We start from the raw sequence: 19,944 nt of genomic DNA on the forward strand, positions 1-19,944 counted from the left end.
TGGTGCCAAGCCGAAAATATACCGCCATCACTACAATGACATGAAGGCCGATTAAACACACCATGACCGAGAAAAAATCTATAGAAATTGAGTCTTTCATGAACGCCTTTTTTCTGCAGTTCATTTTGTGCACGGGCCTTGCCATTCACTGCTCCTACGGTTGCTAAGGCAATCCTCAACTGTGTGACATCAGAATGGAAGGCGGACCATGCCACATGTATATGGTTAATATCTGATATGGTGCAAAGTACTTTTCAATCAATGCGACCCCAGTGTATCATTTTGTAGGCATAGGCCTATAAACCTTGAAATAAAGTTCTTTGCCCCAGTAATTTGTACCCCATTTTCCCTGTGTGTATTATTTTTTTTTCTGTATACATAGATGTATAACTTGAACTCAAAATATCAATCATGCATGCTGGGGAATAAGTATGCAATCCAAAACATTTTAAGGCAAAAGGCATGATTTTTGTCCACAGCTTAAATGACAAGTACATGTATGACAGACCCTTAAATTTTCCGGGCACTGAAAAGTCACGCCCCATGTAAATTATATTCAGTCCCTGACTAATGTTATCATGAAACTTGCAAATTTGGGCTAAAAATAATGAATAACCAAATTGCCTTAAAATGCAGTAGATAGCATCGTAGATTTCAAAATTTTCTTGGGACATAATACCCGGACCCCCCCCCATATACCGCCCCCCCCCCCCCCCCCCCCGGCCCCGTTTTCTGAAAGCTAGGTTGCCCCTGATGAATTATGTCAAATTTGTCCTTCCCGCCTAGTGCTGGTTCCTAATCCAACCTAATCTCAACAATCTCACTTCGATGACCGTCTTGATTTTTCTCAAAGAAATAAAAGCTATGTCTTGACTTTTTCTTCAACAAATTCTATTTTTCCGCTCTCCCGAATGTTACCCCCCAAAAATGTTTTTTTTAATTTTGGGCGTCTGCATTACTTTTTTATTTAACCGAAATCGTAACCTTTTAATAAAACAAAATAAAGCTGTGTAATTATCAAAATGCCTCCATTGCCGTATTTTATTTATGATTAGTTAATTAAAAAAAATATGATATGAGGACCCCGAACCCCAATTAATGACCAAAAAACTGAAAGCACGCCCTCTATCGGCGGACAAGTTTTCAGCCGTCCCATCATGCATTGAAATTCGCGCCTTTGTAAGTTTTGTTGAATAGTTGGTCCGAGCTGGTTTTTTTCCGGTGAGATTTTGGAATTGTTTTAAAGATAAGGTAAAATCAAATATCTGTTCATTCGAAACATCGATGTAAATTTTAAGGGTTGTGTCTGTAATTGTATTTAATTCATGTGAAAAAAGGTGAAAAATCGGTTGGAAAACAGGTCAACAATCTGACGGTGACTATAATGTTCTGTTTGTTTGTTTTGAAAGAATTAATTCAGTGCACTTCCATGATTGCTTGCCCATTATCCGGACATGTATTTACAAAACAGTATGCCTCCTATTTTATCAGTATCTGACTGTACACCATAAATATATGGTGTATTAGACTGACTGGACATGCTGGATCGAGGCTGTTTTCCTATTAACAGTCACTGATTTTGAATTCTGACAATGAATGTCATTGATTGTCAACTCAGAGGGACAGAGAGAATTTTGATTGGGGGGGGGGGGTGCAAGCCAATATTGGCAATATGATATTATGACCTATCTATTAATATTATGCTCAGTTGACCTGTAATAATCATGTAGCCTAATGGCAATTCTATAACCATGTTAAGTTAAACTTAAAGTTTAACTGTTTAAACTTAAAGTTTAACTGTTCTTGCATCTTGGCATAGTTAGTAGAAATAGTTCCATTGATTTCTGCAAAGTAGGCCTAGGCGGGCCTAGCCTACATCAGAAATAGAAGAAGATATTGGCAAATAATTAAGTTGTGTTTAAATTGCGTGTTAATTACAAAATTAGCCCCACTTGTGTGGCCTCCGTATTGCTGCGCTGTACCTTAGGCCACACATCTGGTTTTCCAACCTACTGAGGAGTTTAGTCCAAACTCTGGCACACCCTTTTTTGATACTTTTTTTTTTACATACCACTGTGTGTGGTTGTATTCTTTGATTTCTCATCATTTGCCCTCTCTGTAGATTAGGCAATCTTCTTCAAATTTTTCGCGAAATTTAGACATCTTTCTGGAGTCCATATGCGTCAAATTCAGACTAAACTCCTCAGTAGGTTGGCCCACCAGATGTGTGGCCTAACGTACAGTGCAGCAGTACGGAGGCCACACAAGTGGGGCTACATGTTAATACACCTCGAAATTAAATTAATGGCACTCATTTGAAATATGCTTGATCTTTGCCTCAGACGGCCAATCCACGATGTCATCAATCAGCCCTCCCGGTACACGGTCATCTACGTCCACCCCAGAGAAATCGTCAGGCAAACCGCCCTTTGACCTGAAACGCAAGGTCAAATCGGAGTACATGAGGTTACGCCAGCTGAAACGGTTCAAGAGAGCGGATACAGTCAGAGTGAGGATCAAATAATGAGGGGGGGGGGGGAATTGGCCCCATAAATGTGGCTCAAATACTGGACTTCTCCCGTATTGTGAGTCACACACAAGTGGTAGCAGCATATGTGAAAAAGACGAATTTAAGAAATCGAAATCGGCTTTCTTTTTCGGAAATAATGTTGCAACCTGACACTGCTTTATTCTTCATATAGCATCTCAGTGAAGTTCAGTCATTGCAAAAATGATGATAAGACCTGAATCTGGGTCCGAGAAACATTTCCAATTTTGTTAGGAAATACTTAGAAAATGTTCTTGCCTCTCCGTAGACTTTGTACAGAACTGCTGAAGTGGCGTCAGGTTGCAACATTCTTCCCTTTTTTCCACATGATATTCACTAACCATTGGAGGGGAGGGTACTTATGCGCAGATCCCCTTTTGGTAAGCGTGGCAGTTATGTTCTAATTCTGCTTGAGCTGAATTTAATGAATGTTTTGTCTAATTCTTCATCAGACAATTTGGTGCCGGAATCGCGTCCACATAGCAGAGAGCACTCAGTGTAATAACCGTACATGGCGCGAAGGTCCGTTCCAATCCATCCACACTGTGGCATCGTTTGACCAACTACCGGTCATCAGAAAGGTTTGTCTTGGTTTCAAATATTCACGAGTTGCATATTCGCTCTTTTCACACTCCGCCATTGGGCACGCAGAGCCTCGATCTGGCAACTTAACACATTAAAAATAGCCGGTTCAGTGATCTGAACCCCGTCACGGAATCACTGAACCGGATATATTTATTGTGTAAAGTTGGCAGATCAAGGCTCTGCATGCCCATGGCGGAAGTGTGAAAAGAGCGAATTGCAAGAATACCTAATATTGAATATTTTATTGAAAAGTCTATGAAAAACTTCTTAACATGTTTAAGGTATTGGATATTTCTCTTTTATTCCAAAATTTATATTGCATTGAATATTTTTATTTCAGTGCTCTGTTGAGGTCAGCAATGAAGGGCCAATGCAGACTGGTCCCCTGTATACCCTCAATGCAATCACATCCGTTCCATGGGTCTATACTTGGGAACCACTCCAACAAAACTTCATGGTAAGTTCTGAATTCCCGTTGTATTTAAAATATTACTTCACATAAATACGAAACAAACTTGAAATTTAAAAATTTCTTGGTGAAATTCACACGAGTTGAAATGTGTTCAGCATTTCGCCAGAGTTGAAATACTTAAGACACAAATTTGCATTTTTGTAGGCATTCGCAACAAGTGCAAATCTTCTTAAGAAGCGTTGGCATTGTACTTTATTTTGTAAAGGATTGCAGAAAGTCCTTCGTTGTTTAAACTGTACCGTACCGTGCTCTCTAAGAATTTTGGAAATGTTAACCTAACACTGGATGTGGTTGTGGAAAAAGACGCCAAATAATATCACAGAACACAGCAGAATTATGGAAGAATCTCAAAGTATGTAGGCCTAGGCATGCGAATTACAGAGGTCAATATAGGTGACCTACACAGACCCACGTGGTCATAAGTTAGTTTTACATAGCAGTGGCTGTCCGCATGGGATTTCTCAGTGATGTAAAACTAGCAATTTAATTCTTACGCAATCCAGTTGGCCCTGTAAAACTTACCGCTGTGGACTTAAAACTTACAATCTACAGTCAACACTTGACAATTGGGAATATTACCAGCTGTCCGCACAAGGCTTGATTTTGATGCGTTGACAACAGTCTCTGTAAAGTCGACGACAATCTCCTTTTGATAGACATATATAGTGAAGCAAAACAGTAAAAAGCAATAATTCAGTTCGTCAGGCTATAATATCTGTCGGTTAATTTAATATTTTCATGTTCTTTTCAGGTTGACGATGAGACAGTTCTCCACAATATCCCGTACATGGGAGATGAGGTGCTGGAACAAGACGGTTCGTTCATCGAAGAACTCATCAAAAACTACGACGGAAAAGTCCACGGGGAGAAAGGTGGGATTAATCAAAACTTCAGACTTTTTGAATCTGAAAACTTTGCCTAACTTTGTAGAGAATGGCATCTTGTAGAAAATCACATCCCTGCTGAATGCTCCCAGGATCTTCAAAATTGACACGGAGGTTTTTGAAAATTTAGGAAAGTCAAGCCCACACAGTTTTATTTGACATGTAGCTCGATGCTCCTTGACATGTAAGAGTGCATAGATAAAAGTCATTGTTTTTCTGAAGTGTAGTGGATTTTTGAAGGTTGCAAGGAGGTTCCTTGCAAGGTTAATTTCTTAGTACTCTGAAAGATTTGAATTTGTTTTTGTTAACTCATTAGTATCTGTACCGCCCCAAACTGCCCTACCAGTTACTCCGTATATCGCCCAAAACTACCAGTACTGCATGGTTTTTGTATTAATCAGGGAATTCATTCAATGTAATACAATGTATTACTGGTATTAATGGGTAAATATGTTAACTGATGTTCGTTGTTTGTTTTCCTCAGAATGTGGTTTTATCGATGACGATGCCTTCATTACGCTTGTCAAAAGCGTGGCCGTTGCTGAACAAGTTGAACTGGGGATCCTGGACAAAGCTGGTAAGCCAAAATGACATCTTAAAGATGAATTTATGAAGCTGGAATGCGAGTTTTGTTTCATTAGAATCATTGTAGGAAAGGTTTACAACTCAGTGCTTAGGAGTTTAATCAGTTTTATAAAACCCTTAAATGAACCTTCGGCGTTAGTATGACATTTTCCACACATATGACATTTTCCACACATGATTTCAGGACCTTACTACAGTTTGTAGTACACGTTACAAATGGGGTCCAAATTTGTTAACTATTTGCTCCTTATCAAATTTAGGTTGTAAAGTGGTCAGAAAACTGCAAACAGCCATTACTTGAGCTTGCTGACAAGACTTGTTGATAGGATGATTGATTATCCATGCCCTGTGGTGAGGCTGGCAAGACTCATATGAGGATTTTATTGCACAAAATGTGGTTCTTGTCAGAGGGCTGGGGTTTGGCTAGGATTTTCAGGGTCAACAGTTCAACTCTGGTTAAAGGGGCTCTCACCACTTTACTTGGCTATGTTTGAATGAGGAACTTGTGGATTTTTTTTTTTTTTTAAATCAAGAAATGTTTGAGGAATTAAAGACTTAGACTGCACTCTTTAGTACATTGCCTGCACTGGAGTGTTAGCAAATTCTGTCAGCCAGTTGACACCATCTTACAAGTATTTCTAACTCTCTTTTTTTTTATTCAGAGGAGGAGCCGAAAGGATTTCCCTCGGACAATGTCTTTGCTGCCATAGCTAGCCAGTTCCCAGACAAGGGCAAAACAGAAGATCTTAGACAAAGGTGAAGACTATGTTGTAATAAAGAAAGAAAATGAGAGGAAAACATCTAATTTTAAGAAGATGATTTTTTGTGTGTAGATCGTTCCAAAATGGGAACAACATGCCTAATTGGGAACAGCATTCCCAAATGGGCAAACATTCCAAAATGGGAACGACATTCCTAAATGGGAACGACATTCCAAAATGGGAACGACATTCCAAAATGGGAACATTACCAAATGGGAACAGCAGTCCCAAATGGGAACGACTGTCCCAAATGGGAATAACATTCCCAAAAGGGAACAACAGCATGCTAAATTGTAACAACATTCCCAAATGGGAACAACATTCACAAAATGGTAACAACATTCCCAAATGAGAACAACATTCACAAATTGGGAACGACTTTCCCAAGTGAGAATAACATTCCCAAAAGGGAACAACAGCATGCTAAATTGTAACAACATTCCCAAATGGGAACAACATTCACAAAATGGTAACAACATTCCCAAATGAGAACAACATTCACAAATTGGGAACGACTTTCCCAAATGGGAATAACATTCCCAAAAGGGAACAACAGCATGCTAAATTGTAACAACATTCCCAAATGGGAACAACATTCACAAAATGGTAACAACATTCCCAAATGAGAACAACATTCACAAATTGGGAACGACTTTCCCAAGTGAGAATAACATTCCCAAAAGGGAACAACAGCATGCTAAATTGTAACAACATTCCCAAATGAGAACAACATTCACAAAATGGGAACGACTTTCCCAAGTGAGAATAACATTCCCAAAAGGAAACAACAGCATGCCAAATTGTAACAATATTCCCAAATGGGAACAACATTCCCAAATGGTAACAACATTCACAAAATGGGAACGACTTTCCCAAGTGAGAATAACATTCCCAAAAGGAAACAACAGCATGCTAAATTGTAACAACATTCCCAAATGGGAACAACATTCACAAAATGGTAACAACATTCCCAAATGAGAACAACATTCACAAAATGGGAACGACTTTCCCAAGTGAGAATAACATTCCCAAAAGGAAACAACAGCATGCCAAATTGTAACAATATTCCCAATTGGGAACAACATTCACAAAATGGCAACAGTGTTATAAGATGGCAACCGCATTCACTATTGGGAACGACTGGCATTCCTGTTTTCCCAATTTTGAAAGCTCGACATTGCATTTTTTTTAAACGACTGCAGAGCCTAGTCAAAGGAAAATCAATACAAGAAATTCGCCTCTCTTAAACAAAACTTGATTTTGGTCAACATGAGTCGCAGCTTATACTGTTTTGTTTAGTGTAATCTGTAGACCACAAGTCTGAAGTTTTGGTTGTAGCAAAAGTAAGCCTTGATGGTTTTTCAAAATCCAGGTATCGTAACTTACAAGAGAAGCAGAATTCCAGCGAGGTTGTGTTGGAGTGTACTCCCAACATTGATGGTCCTACGGCCAAATCAGTCCCTCGTGAGCAGACCATGCATTCCTTCCACACCCTCTTCTGTCGCAGATGTTTCAAGTACGATTGTTTTCTCCACCGTAAGTACTCAAATCTTCATTTTTTGGGTAGATATTGATGTTATTAATATTGAGATCCCTAAATCTGATTAAATTTTGCAGTATTTTGTTGGAATCCAAAGCCCAGAACCTCGGCACTTAGTAACTGATGTCCCAATTATGTTGTTAAATATAAACAATTATAATAATGTGTGTTTATAAAGTGTATGTATCCACCAGCATTGGTGCTCAAGGCGCTACATCATTATTATTCTGCTCATTGGGCCAATGAAACATTCCAAAGACAATCTCAGCTCCCTGGGGAGTATACAGCTCGATGCTGCCATTTTGGCGCACAGCAGCTAAAACTAACCACAATAACCATTTCTGCCCTCACAGGTACCCATTTACTCCTGGGTGGGGAGAAGCAATGAGTGACAAAGTGCCTTGCCCAAGGGCACACGCACCATAACCCTGGGCTGGACTCGAACCCACATTCTGCACAATTTATACCCACAGACCATGAGTTCAATACTCCATACCACGAGGCAATGGCACTGGAATGTGCCATTGGGTGTTATCAGTTGTTTCTAGAACAACACAAAAATTTGCTGTCAAAAATGCAAGGGCTTAGGTTTTCCAAATATTTTTTTTTATTCACAACTTGTACTCTCTGTCTTTCAGCTTACCACCCGACACCGAGTCAGACGAAACCAAAGACGTCCGAGATCCGCCAGGAGACAGAGCCATGCGGGCCGGACTGCTTCATGATACAGGTCCGTATCCTACAATGTTTGCTTTTGGCTGTGTGCATGATTCATAGAGGGCTCTTTTTGACTCACTAAAGAGAGTCTAGTGAGGGCGCTCTAACCCAACCCTGCAAGTTCCTTTCTAGCTTTTTCATGTTTTTTTTGGATAAAAACTCTGGCATTCCATCACGTCGCAGGTCGGAAAATAAGTGTTCACGTTGCATGCGTGGATAAAAACTTAAAAATAAACCTGGCTACATGTCATTCAGCCAATAGGAAAATTTGTTGTGCATCGTTTGATGAGTAGCTCATGATCCAGTGATAAAATTGGTTATGCGCTAGACTCGTACCAAGTGCACTCGATCAATCATGGGTAGGTTTTATGCGTAAACTCACCGCATTCATATTGTACGGCGAACGATTGTTTAAAAGCCAAGTGTACTGATGTGCGAGTCTCGGATCGTTGTGCATATGCTGCTCCAGGATGATTGCTATGCTAGCGCAATACAGTTTTGTGTGTGGTAATACGTGTGTGGTATTGCGACGCGAGTATGTATGGTGTATTATGATCTTGGCAATATTTTTTCGGTCCTGGAGCCAAAACCCACTGTCATCCTAGTAACATGCCGGGTGAGTAAAAAATAACGAAACCCAATATCGGGACCATTGTTTTAGTGAAGCTCTGCATGTAGCACTTTCAAAATCTAGGATATGAAAGCCAAATTCATAAGCTTTCTTTTAGTACAAGAATCATTCAAATCACTCATGTACTTTTCAAGTTACGGAGTTTTAAACACAACCACCATTTTAAAGTTCTGTCCACGGATCACAAAAAAGGTGTGCGTTCTTTCAGCAAAACAAACACAATTCACACACATCCTAATGTGATTTGTTTTCGTTTTGCTGAAAGAACACTGAACTTTTTGTGATCCGTGGACAGAACCTTTCGGTTTTTTTTTACTTACCCTGTATGCATGAATCATACAAGTATGGGACACATTGCATACACACACTGGCTTAATCATCATGTTGATATTAGCCCACAAGATGAACTTACATCAAGAATCGACCACTGGCCAACTTCGCTTATGCATGTTTAAGTCTTGCTGCAGTATCTCACGCTAAACAAAATTATCACAACAAAAACCAAAATTGGTACCTCAAAAAGTTTGGAATTTTTCTTTGATACATTTCAGCCCAAGGAGCCGGTTATGAGCCCGCCCAGCACCCCAGAAAAGAATCGCACAGCTACCAGGAGGCACATGTCACGGTCCGACGAAGAAACGCCCACGAAAAAAATGAAGACGGGTCAAGAAAATGAAAGCACTCCAGAGAAGATTCACCCAGGTTAGTGTTGGCAGGTGGACGGTCGCCTAAATCTCACTGTTCAGTTTGATAGCCCATTCTGTGAAGTGGTGGAAAAAAGTTTTACAAATATGTGATGCAATCAAGCTAAATGAGTCGTTTGTCGGGAATTTCCTTGGAACCCTGATTACATCTTTATTTTCAGATTAGATAAACAATTTTGATTGTGATCAATTAGGCCTAAATGGAATTAATATTTTGGTTGCAAACTGCGTGCAGCGATTCCTAACAGGGCCATTGTCGTCACACTTTTTTCTAAATTCCTTCCAAAATTTTGGATCTGCAAATTGGAAAATTTTGGATCGACACAAGTGTACAAGACAAGTTTTTTAACAAAGATTTGCAAAAGCCTGCGTTGTATCTGAGATAAGCTCACCTGAGCATGGATGTGCACTGCGACAATTGCGTTCAAATGTCCCTTAATATCAGGATCCAATTTCATGGCTCTGTTTACCGTCAGCAAAAAATCCCTGTTTACTATAGCAGAAATTTCCGTGCTTACGGTAAGCGTATTTCCGGGTTAGTGAGGAACTTTGGCTTCTGCGCATGCGTACAACTCGTAACTAAGGATTCTGTGCTTACAGGGTTAGCGCGGAATTTTTCAGCTAGCACTGTTAGCATAAAATGGTGATCGTAAGCGTGAAATTCTGTGTTTAGCATTTTCACTGTTCAGGAGGTACTTGCAAGCGGACTCCAAGATGTACGATTGATGTATCCATTTCTGTCTTCTCTTGTAGCAGCCCAGAAGTCTTCCCCCGACGCCAAGCCGATCATCACCACCGATTCAGGGTGTGAGTGGAGTGGGTCGGACGCCTCCCTATTCAGGGTTCTCAGAGGGGTTTGGTTCAACAATTACTGCACCATTGCTCTGCTCCTGAAAACAAAGACATGTAGACAGGTACTGAGGAAGTGTTTGGCGTTTACGAATTCGCCTCTCTGTCTCTAGCATTGGCTTCAAGTCTGGCTTCGGAATCATTCAGAACCAGAAGTCCAACCAAAATTAAGGTTCTCCAAACTTTGGCCGCAGTATACAATTTTATATTTTTGAAGTAGATCATAGGCCTGTACCGAGATGGAAAACTAAAAATCATGGGCCTAAAATGTCTTGAAGCCAAATTGAGGAAACAAAGCCACGGTTTCAAAAATTGAATTTAAACAAGGAGTTACCATCTTTTTGAGCTGAAAAGGGTGGAAATGAGGAGGTTGAGTATGAACATTTGATGGAAGAAAGAAAAAAAATTATTACCAAATTTCTGAAGTTTTTTTATTATAGTGTAGTTTATTTCTTGTAATGAAACCAACAATTTCTAAAAAAAGAACCTTTACGGGATATATTCACTTGCCATATCTGTACTGTATTTATTTATTTTTTAAAATTTCTGCCAGGTTTGTGAGTTCGCACTGAAGGAAGGTGAGATTGTGGAACTGCCCCCGGAGCGAAACCCTACACCTCCAAGGAAGAAGAAAAGGAAACAGAGGTAATGCAAGGACCACAAATTTGAAAGATGGGGGGGGGGGGGTGTTTGATGTCAGCAGGGGTCATGTAGGCATATTAATGTTTGGACCTTATTTCGGATGGCATGGGTGGCTTGTGCGTAAAGCGCTCGCCTCTCACCAAGGTGACCACGGTTCGAATCCTGGCCGCGGATGGCATGTGAGTAGAGTTGTGCATTGGTTCTCTCCTGTGCCACGAGGGTTTTTCTCCGGGCCCTCCGGTTTTCCTCCCTCCGGAAAAATCAAACACTTTCGATCTCGGGCTGTGCTCTGTGGTCATATATGGGTCGATGTGGCCGGCAGCCATAGGCGCCTCTACGTGCCAGCGGCCCGACCACATTGTAGCCGTGTCCTTCGCAATTCAGCATACCAGCTGCGAGTAAGGATGATTAGCCTCCCAAATTATTATTATTTTGGACTTCTTCACCCAATTCAAAGCAGCCAAGATGAGACCACCTTGATTTTAAACTCTTTTGCATATTAGTTAGCCTCGTTTTACTTTTCCACGGAATGCTGTTAACTTATCCATATATTTGTTTTGCTTCTTACAGAATGTGGTCGATGCACTGTAGGAAGATACAACTCAAGAAAGGTAAAGGTGAACAAAGCATTGACGTTTTTTTTTTTGGCTTCTGACTAGCGCCCTTGAACAAAGATATTGACAAAATGGGGCACCGCTAACATAGGGCTGGATAGCTCAGTTGGTAGAGCACCGGAACAGCAATCTAGCGGTAGCAGGCTCAAACTTCACTCCAGTCAATTTCTTTGTTCAACTAAAAAAAAGTTTTATAGACATCGTAGTGTCTCCTCTCAATCATCAAACTCTGTTTTACCTTTTAATGATCTTAAGCTACATTCTTGAAGGAATTCTCTTCAACATAATATGTTAAAAACCTTAAACTGTAATAATTTGTATTTATAAGGTGCACGTATCCACCAGTATTGGTGCTCAAGACGCTACATCATTATTAACCTTGCTCATTGGGCCAATGAAACATTCCAAAGACCATCTCAGCTCCCTGGGGAGTATACAGCTCGATGCTACCATTTTAGCGCAAAGCAACTTAAATCAACCACAATATACCAACACTGCCCTCACAGGTACCCATCTACTCCTGGGTGGAGAGAAGCAATGAGTGACAAAGTGCCTTGCTCAAGGGCACACGCACCGTAACCCCAGGCTGGACTCGAACCACAAGCTGCAGAATAACCCGCAGATCACAAATTCTAATCTCCAGACCACAAGGCCACGGCACTCCAAATCATGTGACCCATTCATAAAGACTAGCTCTAAGCAGGCTTAGATATTTAGTTGGTTACATTCCAAGCAATTTCCCAATCCTCGCAGACTCCACGGCCAGTCACGTCTACAACTACCAGCCCTGTGACCACCCAGGCAAGCCCTGCGATACCGAGTGCAGCTGCATCATGCTCCAAAACTTCTGTGAGAAGTTCTGCCAGTGCAGCTCCGACTGTAAGTACAAGCCTTCAAATTTACATTTCCCCAAGGCTGATTTCAACATTTGTTGATGAAAATTGATGCGATAACCTTACGAACGGGAGAGTTGGGGGTGGGAGTTTTTCGGAGACCATTAGGGGGCGACATTCAAAAGCTTGCCGATGACGCCTGATTCTCACGGGAAGACGCTATGGCTTTTGTGCACACTCGGAATAGAATTCATGCTATACGCACGCGAACCAGTCCATGTCCACATGGAAAGTGGCCAAAAAGCGCCCTCTATTGTTCTTGCAGAGAGCCCATTGTTTAAAGGAGCATTGAGGACACGGATATAAACTGCGCATGAGCATGGTGCATCTCCGTAACTAGGGGTGTGCATTTATGGGTAGTACGGGAACCAGGTATCCCATTGAAAAAAACACGGGTATTTGGATACCCATTAAAGAAACCTAACCCCAAAATTCAAATCTTGGAAGTTTGTGTTCAAATTGTTAATAAGGTCTGTGCGATAATACTACCACATCGGTGCGTCAATGCAGCACTTCATGTGTGTACAGTGAGCTTTATAGCTTTGGCCAAGTTCAAGCAAGGACCATTAGTCGACTAGTGGTTGATTTGTGACGTACCTTACGCCTGCGCACTGATAGCAACGTGCGAACGTCTCTAGTCACACGCTGGTCAAAATGTTATCGCAAAACTTCTGGATCCTGGCTCTCTGCTAGCGTTATGAATGCGCGCGGCTATTGGTTACCAGCGAAGCAACCAACCCCAGTAGGCTGGTTCCAAATAGTCGACTAGCGTAGTCCACCACCGTCGACTAGACAGAGTTCGGGCAAACGTTAGTTAACCATTGGTCAACTATAGTCCTTGCGCAAACTTGGCCTTTATTGTCAAAACTGCAACTTTCACAAGCGTCATAAACATGCCATCTGTTTTGTTTTCCCATGTTGCCTGGTTTTCATATTGAAAACTCTCCTCAAATGACATTCAAAACCTTTCTGTTTCATTGTCTGAGAAGTTACTAAGTTATTTGTAAAGTTGGTTACGGGTACCCAATCCGTAACTATGGAACCAGTTCCCAACATCAGCAACCGGGTACTTGGGTACCCGGTTCCGATGCACAGCCCTATCTGCAATGGCTTCTAATTGTGGTCGGTTGATTTGTTTATAGCACTTTTTCTATTTGTGTGAATGAACATTTGTTTGGCAACAATGAAACTTGATGATTATGTTGTCTGTCAATTTCCAATAGAAAGTGCACAAGACAGCGGTGAACAATTGTGCACCATATCCCAATGAAACCGTGAACAGGTTCGTTCAGTAGTATTCCCCTGGCCTCCCTAGGGACACTGGTTCGAATCCTGCCAGGTGCAGCGTGTGGATTGCACACGGGTTTCCTCAGAACTAACCTTCAGATTTGACCTTCTGTAACAAAAAACTGACTGTTTTTTCCCCCATCTGTACTTCTCATTGAATGCGGGAGCCTGAGAGAGAACAGTGCTCACGCATTGATAAAAACAGCAAGGAAAAACACAAGTGTGCTAAGCATAAAAGCTATTTGCTCAGCAAAAAGGTGTTACCAGCCAAAATGTCAAATGAAATACACTGACATCGACTGGTACTCTGCACTCTGATAAATTTGCATTATTTTCAGCTAAGCAGGTTCATGAATGAGGCCCTGTTGGCCAGCCAGTGTCTGCTCCGAACTCATATGTTACCTTTGAGCTTTTCCGGTTTTGGTGCCCGGCTTGTGTTTAATTCTGTTCTATTTTGTCCTGTTGTAGGTCAGAATCGTTTCCCAGGATGTCGTTGCAAGGCCCAGTGCAACACCAAGCAATGTCCGTGCTACCTGGCGGTCAGAGAGTGTGACCCGGACCTGTGTGGTACATGTGGCGCTAGTAAGTATAAACAAAGCTCTGACTAGTCCCCATAAAACCTCATAAATCCTCACAAAACCTCACAAGCCCTCCTGAGTCCTCTTAAGTCCCCACAAGTCCTCACAAGTCCTGTCATGTCCCCACAAATACTAATAAGTCCTCACAAATCCCCTCAAGTCTTCACAACTGTTTACAACACCGCATATGTACACAGTTATTGACAAGTCTCTGTAAGTCCTCACAAGTCTTCACAAGTCCCCACAAGTCTGCATAAGTTCTCACAAGTCCCCACAAATCCTCACGAGTCCTCATAGATCTTCACAATTATTCAAAAGTCCCTGCAAGTCCTCACAAGTCCTTACAAGTCCCTTGAAGTCCCCACAAGTCTTAACAGTCCGTACAAGTTCCTTCGAGCCCCTACAAGACCTCGCAAGTCCTTACAGGTCCTCACAAGTCGTCTAGTGCCGAGTCAAGTTATATTCTATTCAAGTCTATGCTAAGAAGAACTGATTCTGAAATAACTGGTTTAGAGATCTTTTTTCCTCTGGGGATGGATAAAGTACATGAACGGATAGAGCATTGTGTCAAAAGTATTTCAGTAAAGAACAACTTGTCCTATTTACAGGTACTTACAGGTCCTCTTCTGATTTTAGGCCTTTGTAGGCCTCTCTCATCAGATCTTCGTATAAACTCTGGTTGAAATTATATGAGGGCATGCAAATGCGGGTTGGCGCTTCAAAGTCAAACTTGAATGGTTGAGATGCCCAGAGCTTGTCTGATCTAGCCTCAGAGTATTTAGAATGCATGATTTTTGCGTCTGTGCTTGTGTTTTCATTTCAATGATTCAGGCAACTTCTTTGAGAAGGCTGACAGTGATAGTATTTCTTGCAAGAATGTGAGTCTACAACGAGGCTGGAAAAAGGTAAGACCGCAACGAAACTTTGACCTCCAAAGGGCAACTTGTGCAAAAAAAGAGCACAAATTCCGGTGAGAACCAGGTAACAAGCACTATACATTGGCTAGTGACCTTTTTTGTTTGCTTAAGAAATAATTCTAGTGTTTTGCCGCTTCCTTGTGTTTCTGCTTCTGCTAGTTATTTGAAACTAGGCCCTGCCAATTCTGTCCAGTAGTTGTATTGAGAGAATTTCAATGGCATGAAACGTATACCTGCCAACCTTTCTGAATTCGGCGTAATCATTACGAAAATACAAGCTGTATTCCGAATTACGAATTGATCGCCCGTTATTACGAATTTCCTCAATATCATTTACATTGTCAATTAAATACCGTGTTTTTATGAACCAAAATGCTGAAAAAAAATTTGGAAATTACTTTAGGATTTTAAAACTTTTTTTGGAAGTGTTCAAGGACATTTTGAACTCTTTTTACTTCAACCAGAATGAAATTGCAATTTTTTTCCCATTGGGGATTTTTATCACCTCTTTCTTGAAAACATTGCTCTCTGAACACACCAAATATCCTGATAAACCAGTCAAGTTTGAAAAACTAAATTGTTCTTTTGATGTTTTGAATCATTTTTGTAATTTTGTTGATTGTTCTTGTCTTGTTTGGTAGCATCTACTACTGGCTCCGTCCGACGTTGCTGGCTGGGGGATCTTCATCAAACAGTCGGCTCAGAAGAACGAGTTTATATCGGAGTACTGTGGGGAGGTCGGTACTCATTTACTTACAGGATCAATTTTCTGACTGTGTTTAAGCAAACAATATTACAGAACAACTTACCTAAATTTCAAAACCAGAATTACATTTTAAATGTGTATTCCTCAGTCCTTAGCCCAGTGCTTGTTCACAACAGAATTTTGCACTGCAATTCCTAGTTGGACAAAAAAGAGCATATGTGTTAAGCCCCAGTCTCACATTCACGGTTGGAGCTGCAAATATCCACGATTTACCAAGAATCACTCGATCACGATGAACCGTCAAGATTCGTGGAGAAATCGACTTTCTAAAAATGCACTACGGTTTCAGGACGGATAGCCACGACTGTCCTAATGTTTCTTTACGAATACACCACAGTTTTTCAAGACTATGGACGGATTGTTTAAGAATATGGACGGTATTACTAAGAATAATGACGTTAATGCCACGATTGTCTTTGTTTGGGCCATGGATGACCAAGGTTCTACGAATGAAGCAAACATTCGTAGTTCAGTTTATTTTTTTGAATTAGGAGTCCATATTCTATAGTCATACAGGTCGTATGGTACACATTCTTTTGTGAAATAGAGCAGAAAGCACTTTTAGGAAGAGATTTCAGGTTTTTTGTTTCTCTTTGACTTGCAGATTATTTCTCAAGATGAGGCGGACAGACGAGGCAAAGTCTACGACAAGTACATGTGCAGCTTCCTGTTCAACCTCAACAATGGTGAGTAATCAATAAAGACAAGAACATTTGTTGTTCGATTCTTGTTTTGAGGAATGTCATTTGCCGAGCATGTGTATAGGCCAAACCGGGCACATTATCAATTCTGTCACGAAGGCCCCCATCAATGGCGAAAAGCATTGTGCTAGCTATTGTTTAGATAATCCATCACAGGTCATAACGTGCATCATGGTTTCTCCATTGATGGGGGCCACAAGGGTGTACAGGATCACGTGCTCGGATTCGTCTATACCCGATGGGACTTTTCGTTCAGTCTTTTGAAAAGAAAAAAAAATTGGTTGTCCAAAAGATTGTTGTGAAACCGTTTTGATAATATTATTGCCTGAAGTCCTGATCTGAAATCTGAAATGAAAACGTGACATTTCTTTCCCTATAATCTAACATGTACAAAGCGTTTTCACAAATGTAAGTCTTTTTTTTTCTTCCAGATTTCGTCGTTGATGCCACACGCAAAGGGAACAAGATACGCTTCGCCAACCACTCCAACAGTCCAAACTGCTACGCAAAAGGTAACTCATATTTCACATTATTTCATGAATTTTGTTAATGATTTTTTTTTTCTCTTTTCACGTGGGTACACTCTGGGACTTTCATTCTACGCTTACAGGGACAGTGCATAAACACTGTGTGACTGTGTAAGCATGGAATTGTGATAGTAAGCATAAAATTCCTTGGTTAGCAGATCAACAAACTTGAGCTCTGGAACCATTTTCATGGAGCAAAGAAATTTGCTATGCACAGAAAATATTGGCTTAGCGAAAACAGGTCACCTGCCAAAATGACACAGGTTGCATGCTGCTCGCAACCGGTTCTCCGCTGACACTTGCTTACCAATGAAATTTGCTAACCAAGTTTTTTTCAGCTAAGCAGCGGGTTTTCTTTTGGAAGTTTTGATTTTACTGTATTCGGTAACGTTTATTTATTTCACCTACATTTTGTTTCTTCATAGTGATGATGGTCAACGGTGACCACCGCATTGGAATCTTTGCCAAGAGGCCCATCCAAACCGGCGAAGAACTGTTCTTCGACTACAGGTGAGTGCCAAAATTATGACAATTTAACCCCAAAAAAGTTCAGTTAGGGATATTTCTATAGCTTTTATAGATTTCTTCTGCAAATTCGATGGCAGTGGTCAGATGACTGCAATCAGTTGTTACTTGAGCTTGCTGACTAGTCTTGCTGACAGGATGATTGATTATCCATGTCCTGTGGTGAGGCTGGCAAGACTCATATAAGGGTTTTATTACACAAACATGTGGTTCTTGTCAGAGGGATGGTGTTTGGCTGGGATTTTCAGGGTCAATAGTTCAACTCTGGTTAAAGGGGCTCTCACCACTTCATTTGGCTATGTTTAAATGGGGAACTTGTGAAATGTGTATGTTTTGACCAACAAATGTCAGAGTAACTTTAAAAAAGCAAAACGGACTGTACTTGGGAGTACGTTGCCTGCGCGAAACAAGAAATTTTCTGAAGTACTTTGAATCAATGGAGCCACAGAAATTCCTTCCCGATTTTCTCATTCACCTCAAAAAATAAAAGCGCAACATGAAATTCTGACATTTTTGAAAGAAGCACAAAAACCGTCCAGATCCGACTTGTGATTTCAAAGCGATGGTTTCCTGACATGGAGCCCAGATAAATAAAACAAAACACAAGATTTCTTAAATTAATATCTACAAGAAATATATTATGGACTATGAAGTGAACTCACCATGTTTTTGTTTTAATTTCCTGTCCACAGGTACAGTGCGACAGATGCCCTGAAATATGTCGGCATTGAGAGAGAAATGGACATACCGATTTGAAGACAAATTTCTTTGTGGTGACTAGATTTGTACTGCTCGGAAATGGAACATACAGGGCCTAGAACTTCAATTCCTTTTCTTCATTAATCTTCTGTAACTCTTAATTTTGCTAAAAGTGCCTTCAAACAAACTCATTTTCTAAGACAGGTAATGAAAATATTTTGTACAAACGTCGTAGCTGAAATTAGTGAAGTCTTTACATGAAATGGTTAAAATTTTAAACCGTATGGAATTTCTGTTTTTTGGGGTTAAATTGTAGAATAATCGTTGAAGTTATAATTGTTTTTAGAAAATGGGAATTACATGTACAGTCACGCAACATTTCAAGAGTATTTTATTCCCGTTATGGTTGTCAAGAATGAAAGTAAAGTCAATCTTTATACATCAAATAATGTTCAGTAAAGCGTAGCATGAATTCCAACAAATGGGTCATTTGTAATAAGTTGATTAAAACGGGACATTTTTTACTCTTGTAAATCAGTATGCATTATTTCCGAAAACATGCTTTTGCCAATTTGGTGAATTTATTATGAATTGCCTTTTTGATTCTAGGATAGATTTTAGTGTGACACTTGGTACCTTTCGTAAAGAAATCTTTAAAAAAAAAGGCTTAATCTCCAATCAGCTTCGGAAATGTCAGGGAGATAGGGGGCCCTTGCCTTCGGCTGGTTTGATTGGCTGTTATCAAATTAATGAATAATAATGAACATAAATAGGAAAAGAAAGATTTAAATTACAATATTTGGTGCTTTGAACTTGCACAATACAGTGAAACGCCGCTGTAAACAAACACCACTATAACAAACATTTGGCTATAACGAACATCCCCATGGGCTCCCAAAATAGTAAATTCTATTATAATGCACAATCACTATAACGAACGACCACTATAACGAACACTTTCTGTGGACCCCACCGTGTTCCTTTTAGCTGCGTTTTACTGTATCTGCTTGCATGATCATTTTTCGTTTTAAAAACCAGTACTAGGATATGAAATACTTTATTGTGTACCCATTTCTAAGAAAGAAAAAAGAAATTGCAGTAGTGAAAACTTGAATAAAATAGTTTATGTGATGAGAAATAGTAAGGGGAAATTTTTTTTAGGTGGGGGGGGGGGGGGGTTCCACAATATGTTGTCAACCATAAATTGTTTACACCATGCCAAGCTTACTGGATTAACTTTGTACAACGTGATAATTTTGTCAAAGTGATAATTTTAATTTTGTCATTCTGGCAAGCTGCATAAAATAAAAGCCTTTCTAATAATGAGTTTGCACGATCATCTGCTTTTTTGCTTTAGAGTGTTTTTACTAACAACACTTTACCGTAGTTATTACCATTTCATTTACAGCTTAAAGTTAGTTATTTTGGACAATGTTTCTCTTCAAGTCGAACCTCAATTGAAAGCAGCAACCCCCCTCCCCCCCCCCAAAAAAAAAACCCCAAAGTTTCAAAATTACTT

General features: G+C 40.3%; 1 protein-coding gene across 8 annotated transcripts; it reads left to right on the forward strand.

Moving 5' to 3' along the window:
- Positions 1–1,139: 1,139 nt before the first annotated feature.
- Positions 1,140–19,171, forward strand: LOC119722850 (histone-lysine N-methyltransferase EZH2-like). 8 transcript variants are annotated; one of them, XM_038193217.1, is made up of 21 exons: positions 1,140–1,221; positions 2,343–2,509; positions 3,001–3,129; positions 3,474–3,590; positions 4,357–4,477; positions 4,974–5,066; positions 5,737–5,830; positions 7,208–7,371; positions 8,014–8,105; positions 9,275–9,425; positions 10,178–10,341; positions 10,830–10,921; positions 11,489–11,535; positions 12,286–12,411; positions 14,181–14,294; positions 15,116–15,195; positions 15,849–15,944; positions 16,578–16,659; positions 17,106–17,186; positions 17,627–17,711; positions 18,419–19,171. In XM_038193217.1, exons 2-21 carry the CDS (start codon positions 2,357–2,359, stop codon positions 18,480–18,482), a joined length of 2,145 nt encoding a protein of 714 aa, XP_038049145.1. In that variant the 5' UTR covers positions 1,140–1,221; positions 2,343–2,356; the 3' UTR covers positions 18,483–19,171. The 8 variants fall into 8 exon arrangements, with proteins under 8 accessions (XP_038049145.1, XP_038049144.1, XP_038049149.1 ...); XM_038193216.1 differs by having other exon boundaries at positions 1,146–1,251; XM_038193221.1 differs by having other exon boundaries at positions 1,146–1,251; positions 15,122–15,195.
- Positions 19,172–19,944: the final 773 nt, after the last annotated feature.

The sequence above is a fragment of the Patiria miniata genome, unplaced genomic scaffold (genome assembly GCF_015706575.1).
Source record: "Patiria miniata isolate m_02_andy unplaced genomic scaffold, ASM1570657v1 HiC_scaffold_16, whole genome shotgun sequence".
In the NCBI taxonomy this organism is placed as follows: Eukaryota; Metazoa; Echinodermata; class Asteroidea; order Valvatida; family Asterinidae; genus Patiria; species Patiria miniata.

Excerpts from the sequence above, each read along its gene's own strand:
- LOC119722850 (XM_038193217.1), top strand. The coding sequence starts at position 2,357 with ATGTCATCAATCAGCCCTCCCGGTACACGGTCATCTACGTCCACCCCA. Across the intron at positions 4,478-4,973 it reads AAAAGTCCACGGGGAGAAAG|AATGTGGTTTTATCGATGAC; the intron begins GTGGGATTAATC and ends TGTTTTCCTCAG. Across the intron at positions 16,660-17,105 it reads CCTGTTCAACCTCAACAATG|ATTTCGTCGTTGATGCCACA; the intron begins GTGAGTAATCAA and ends TTTTTCTTCCAG.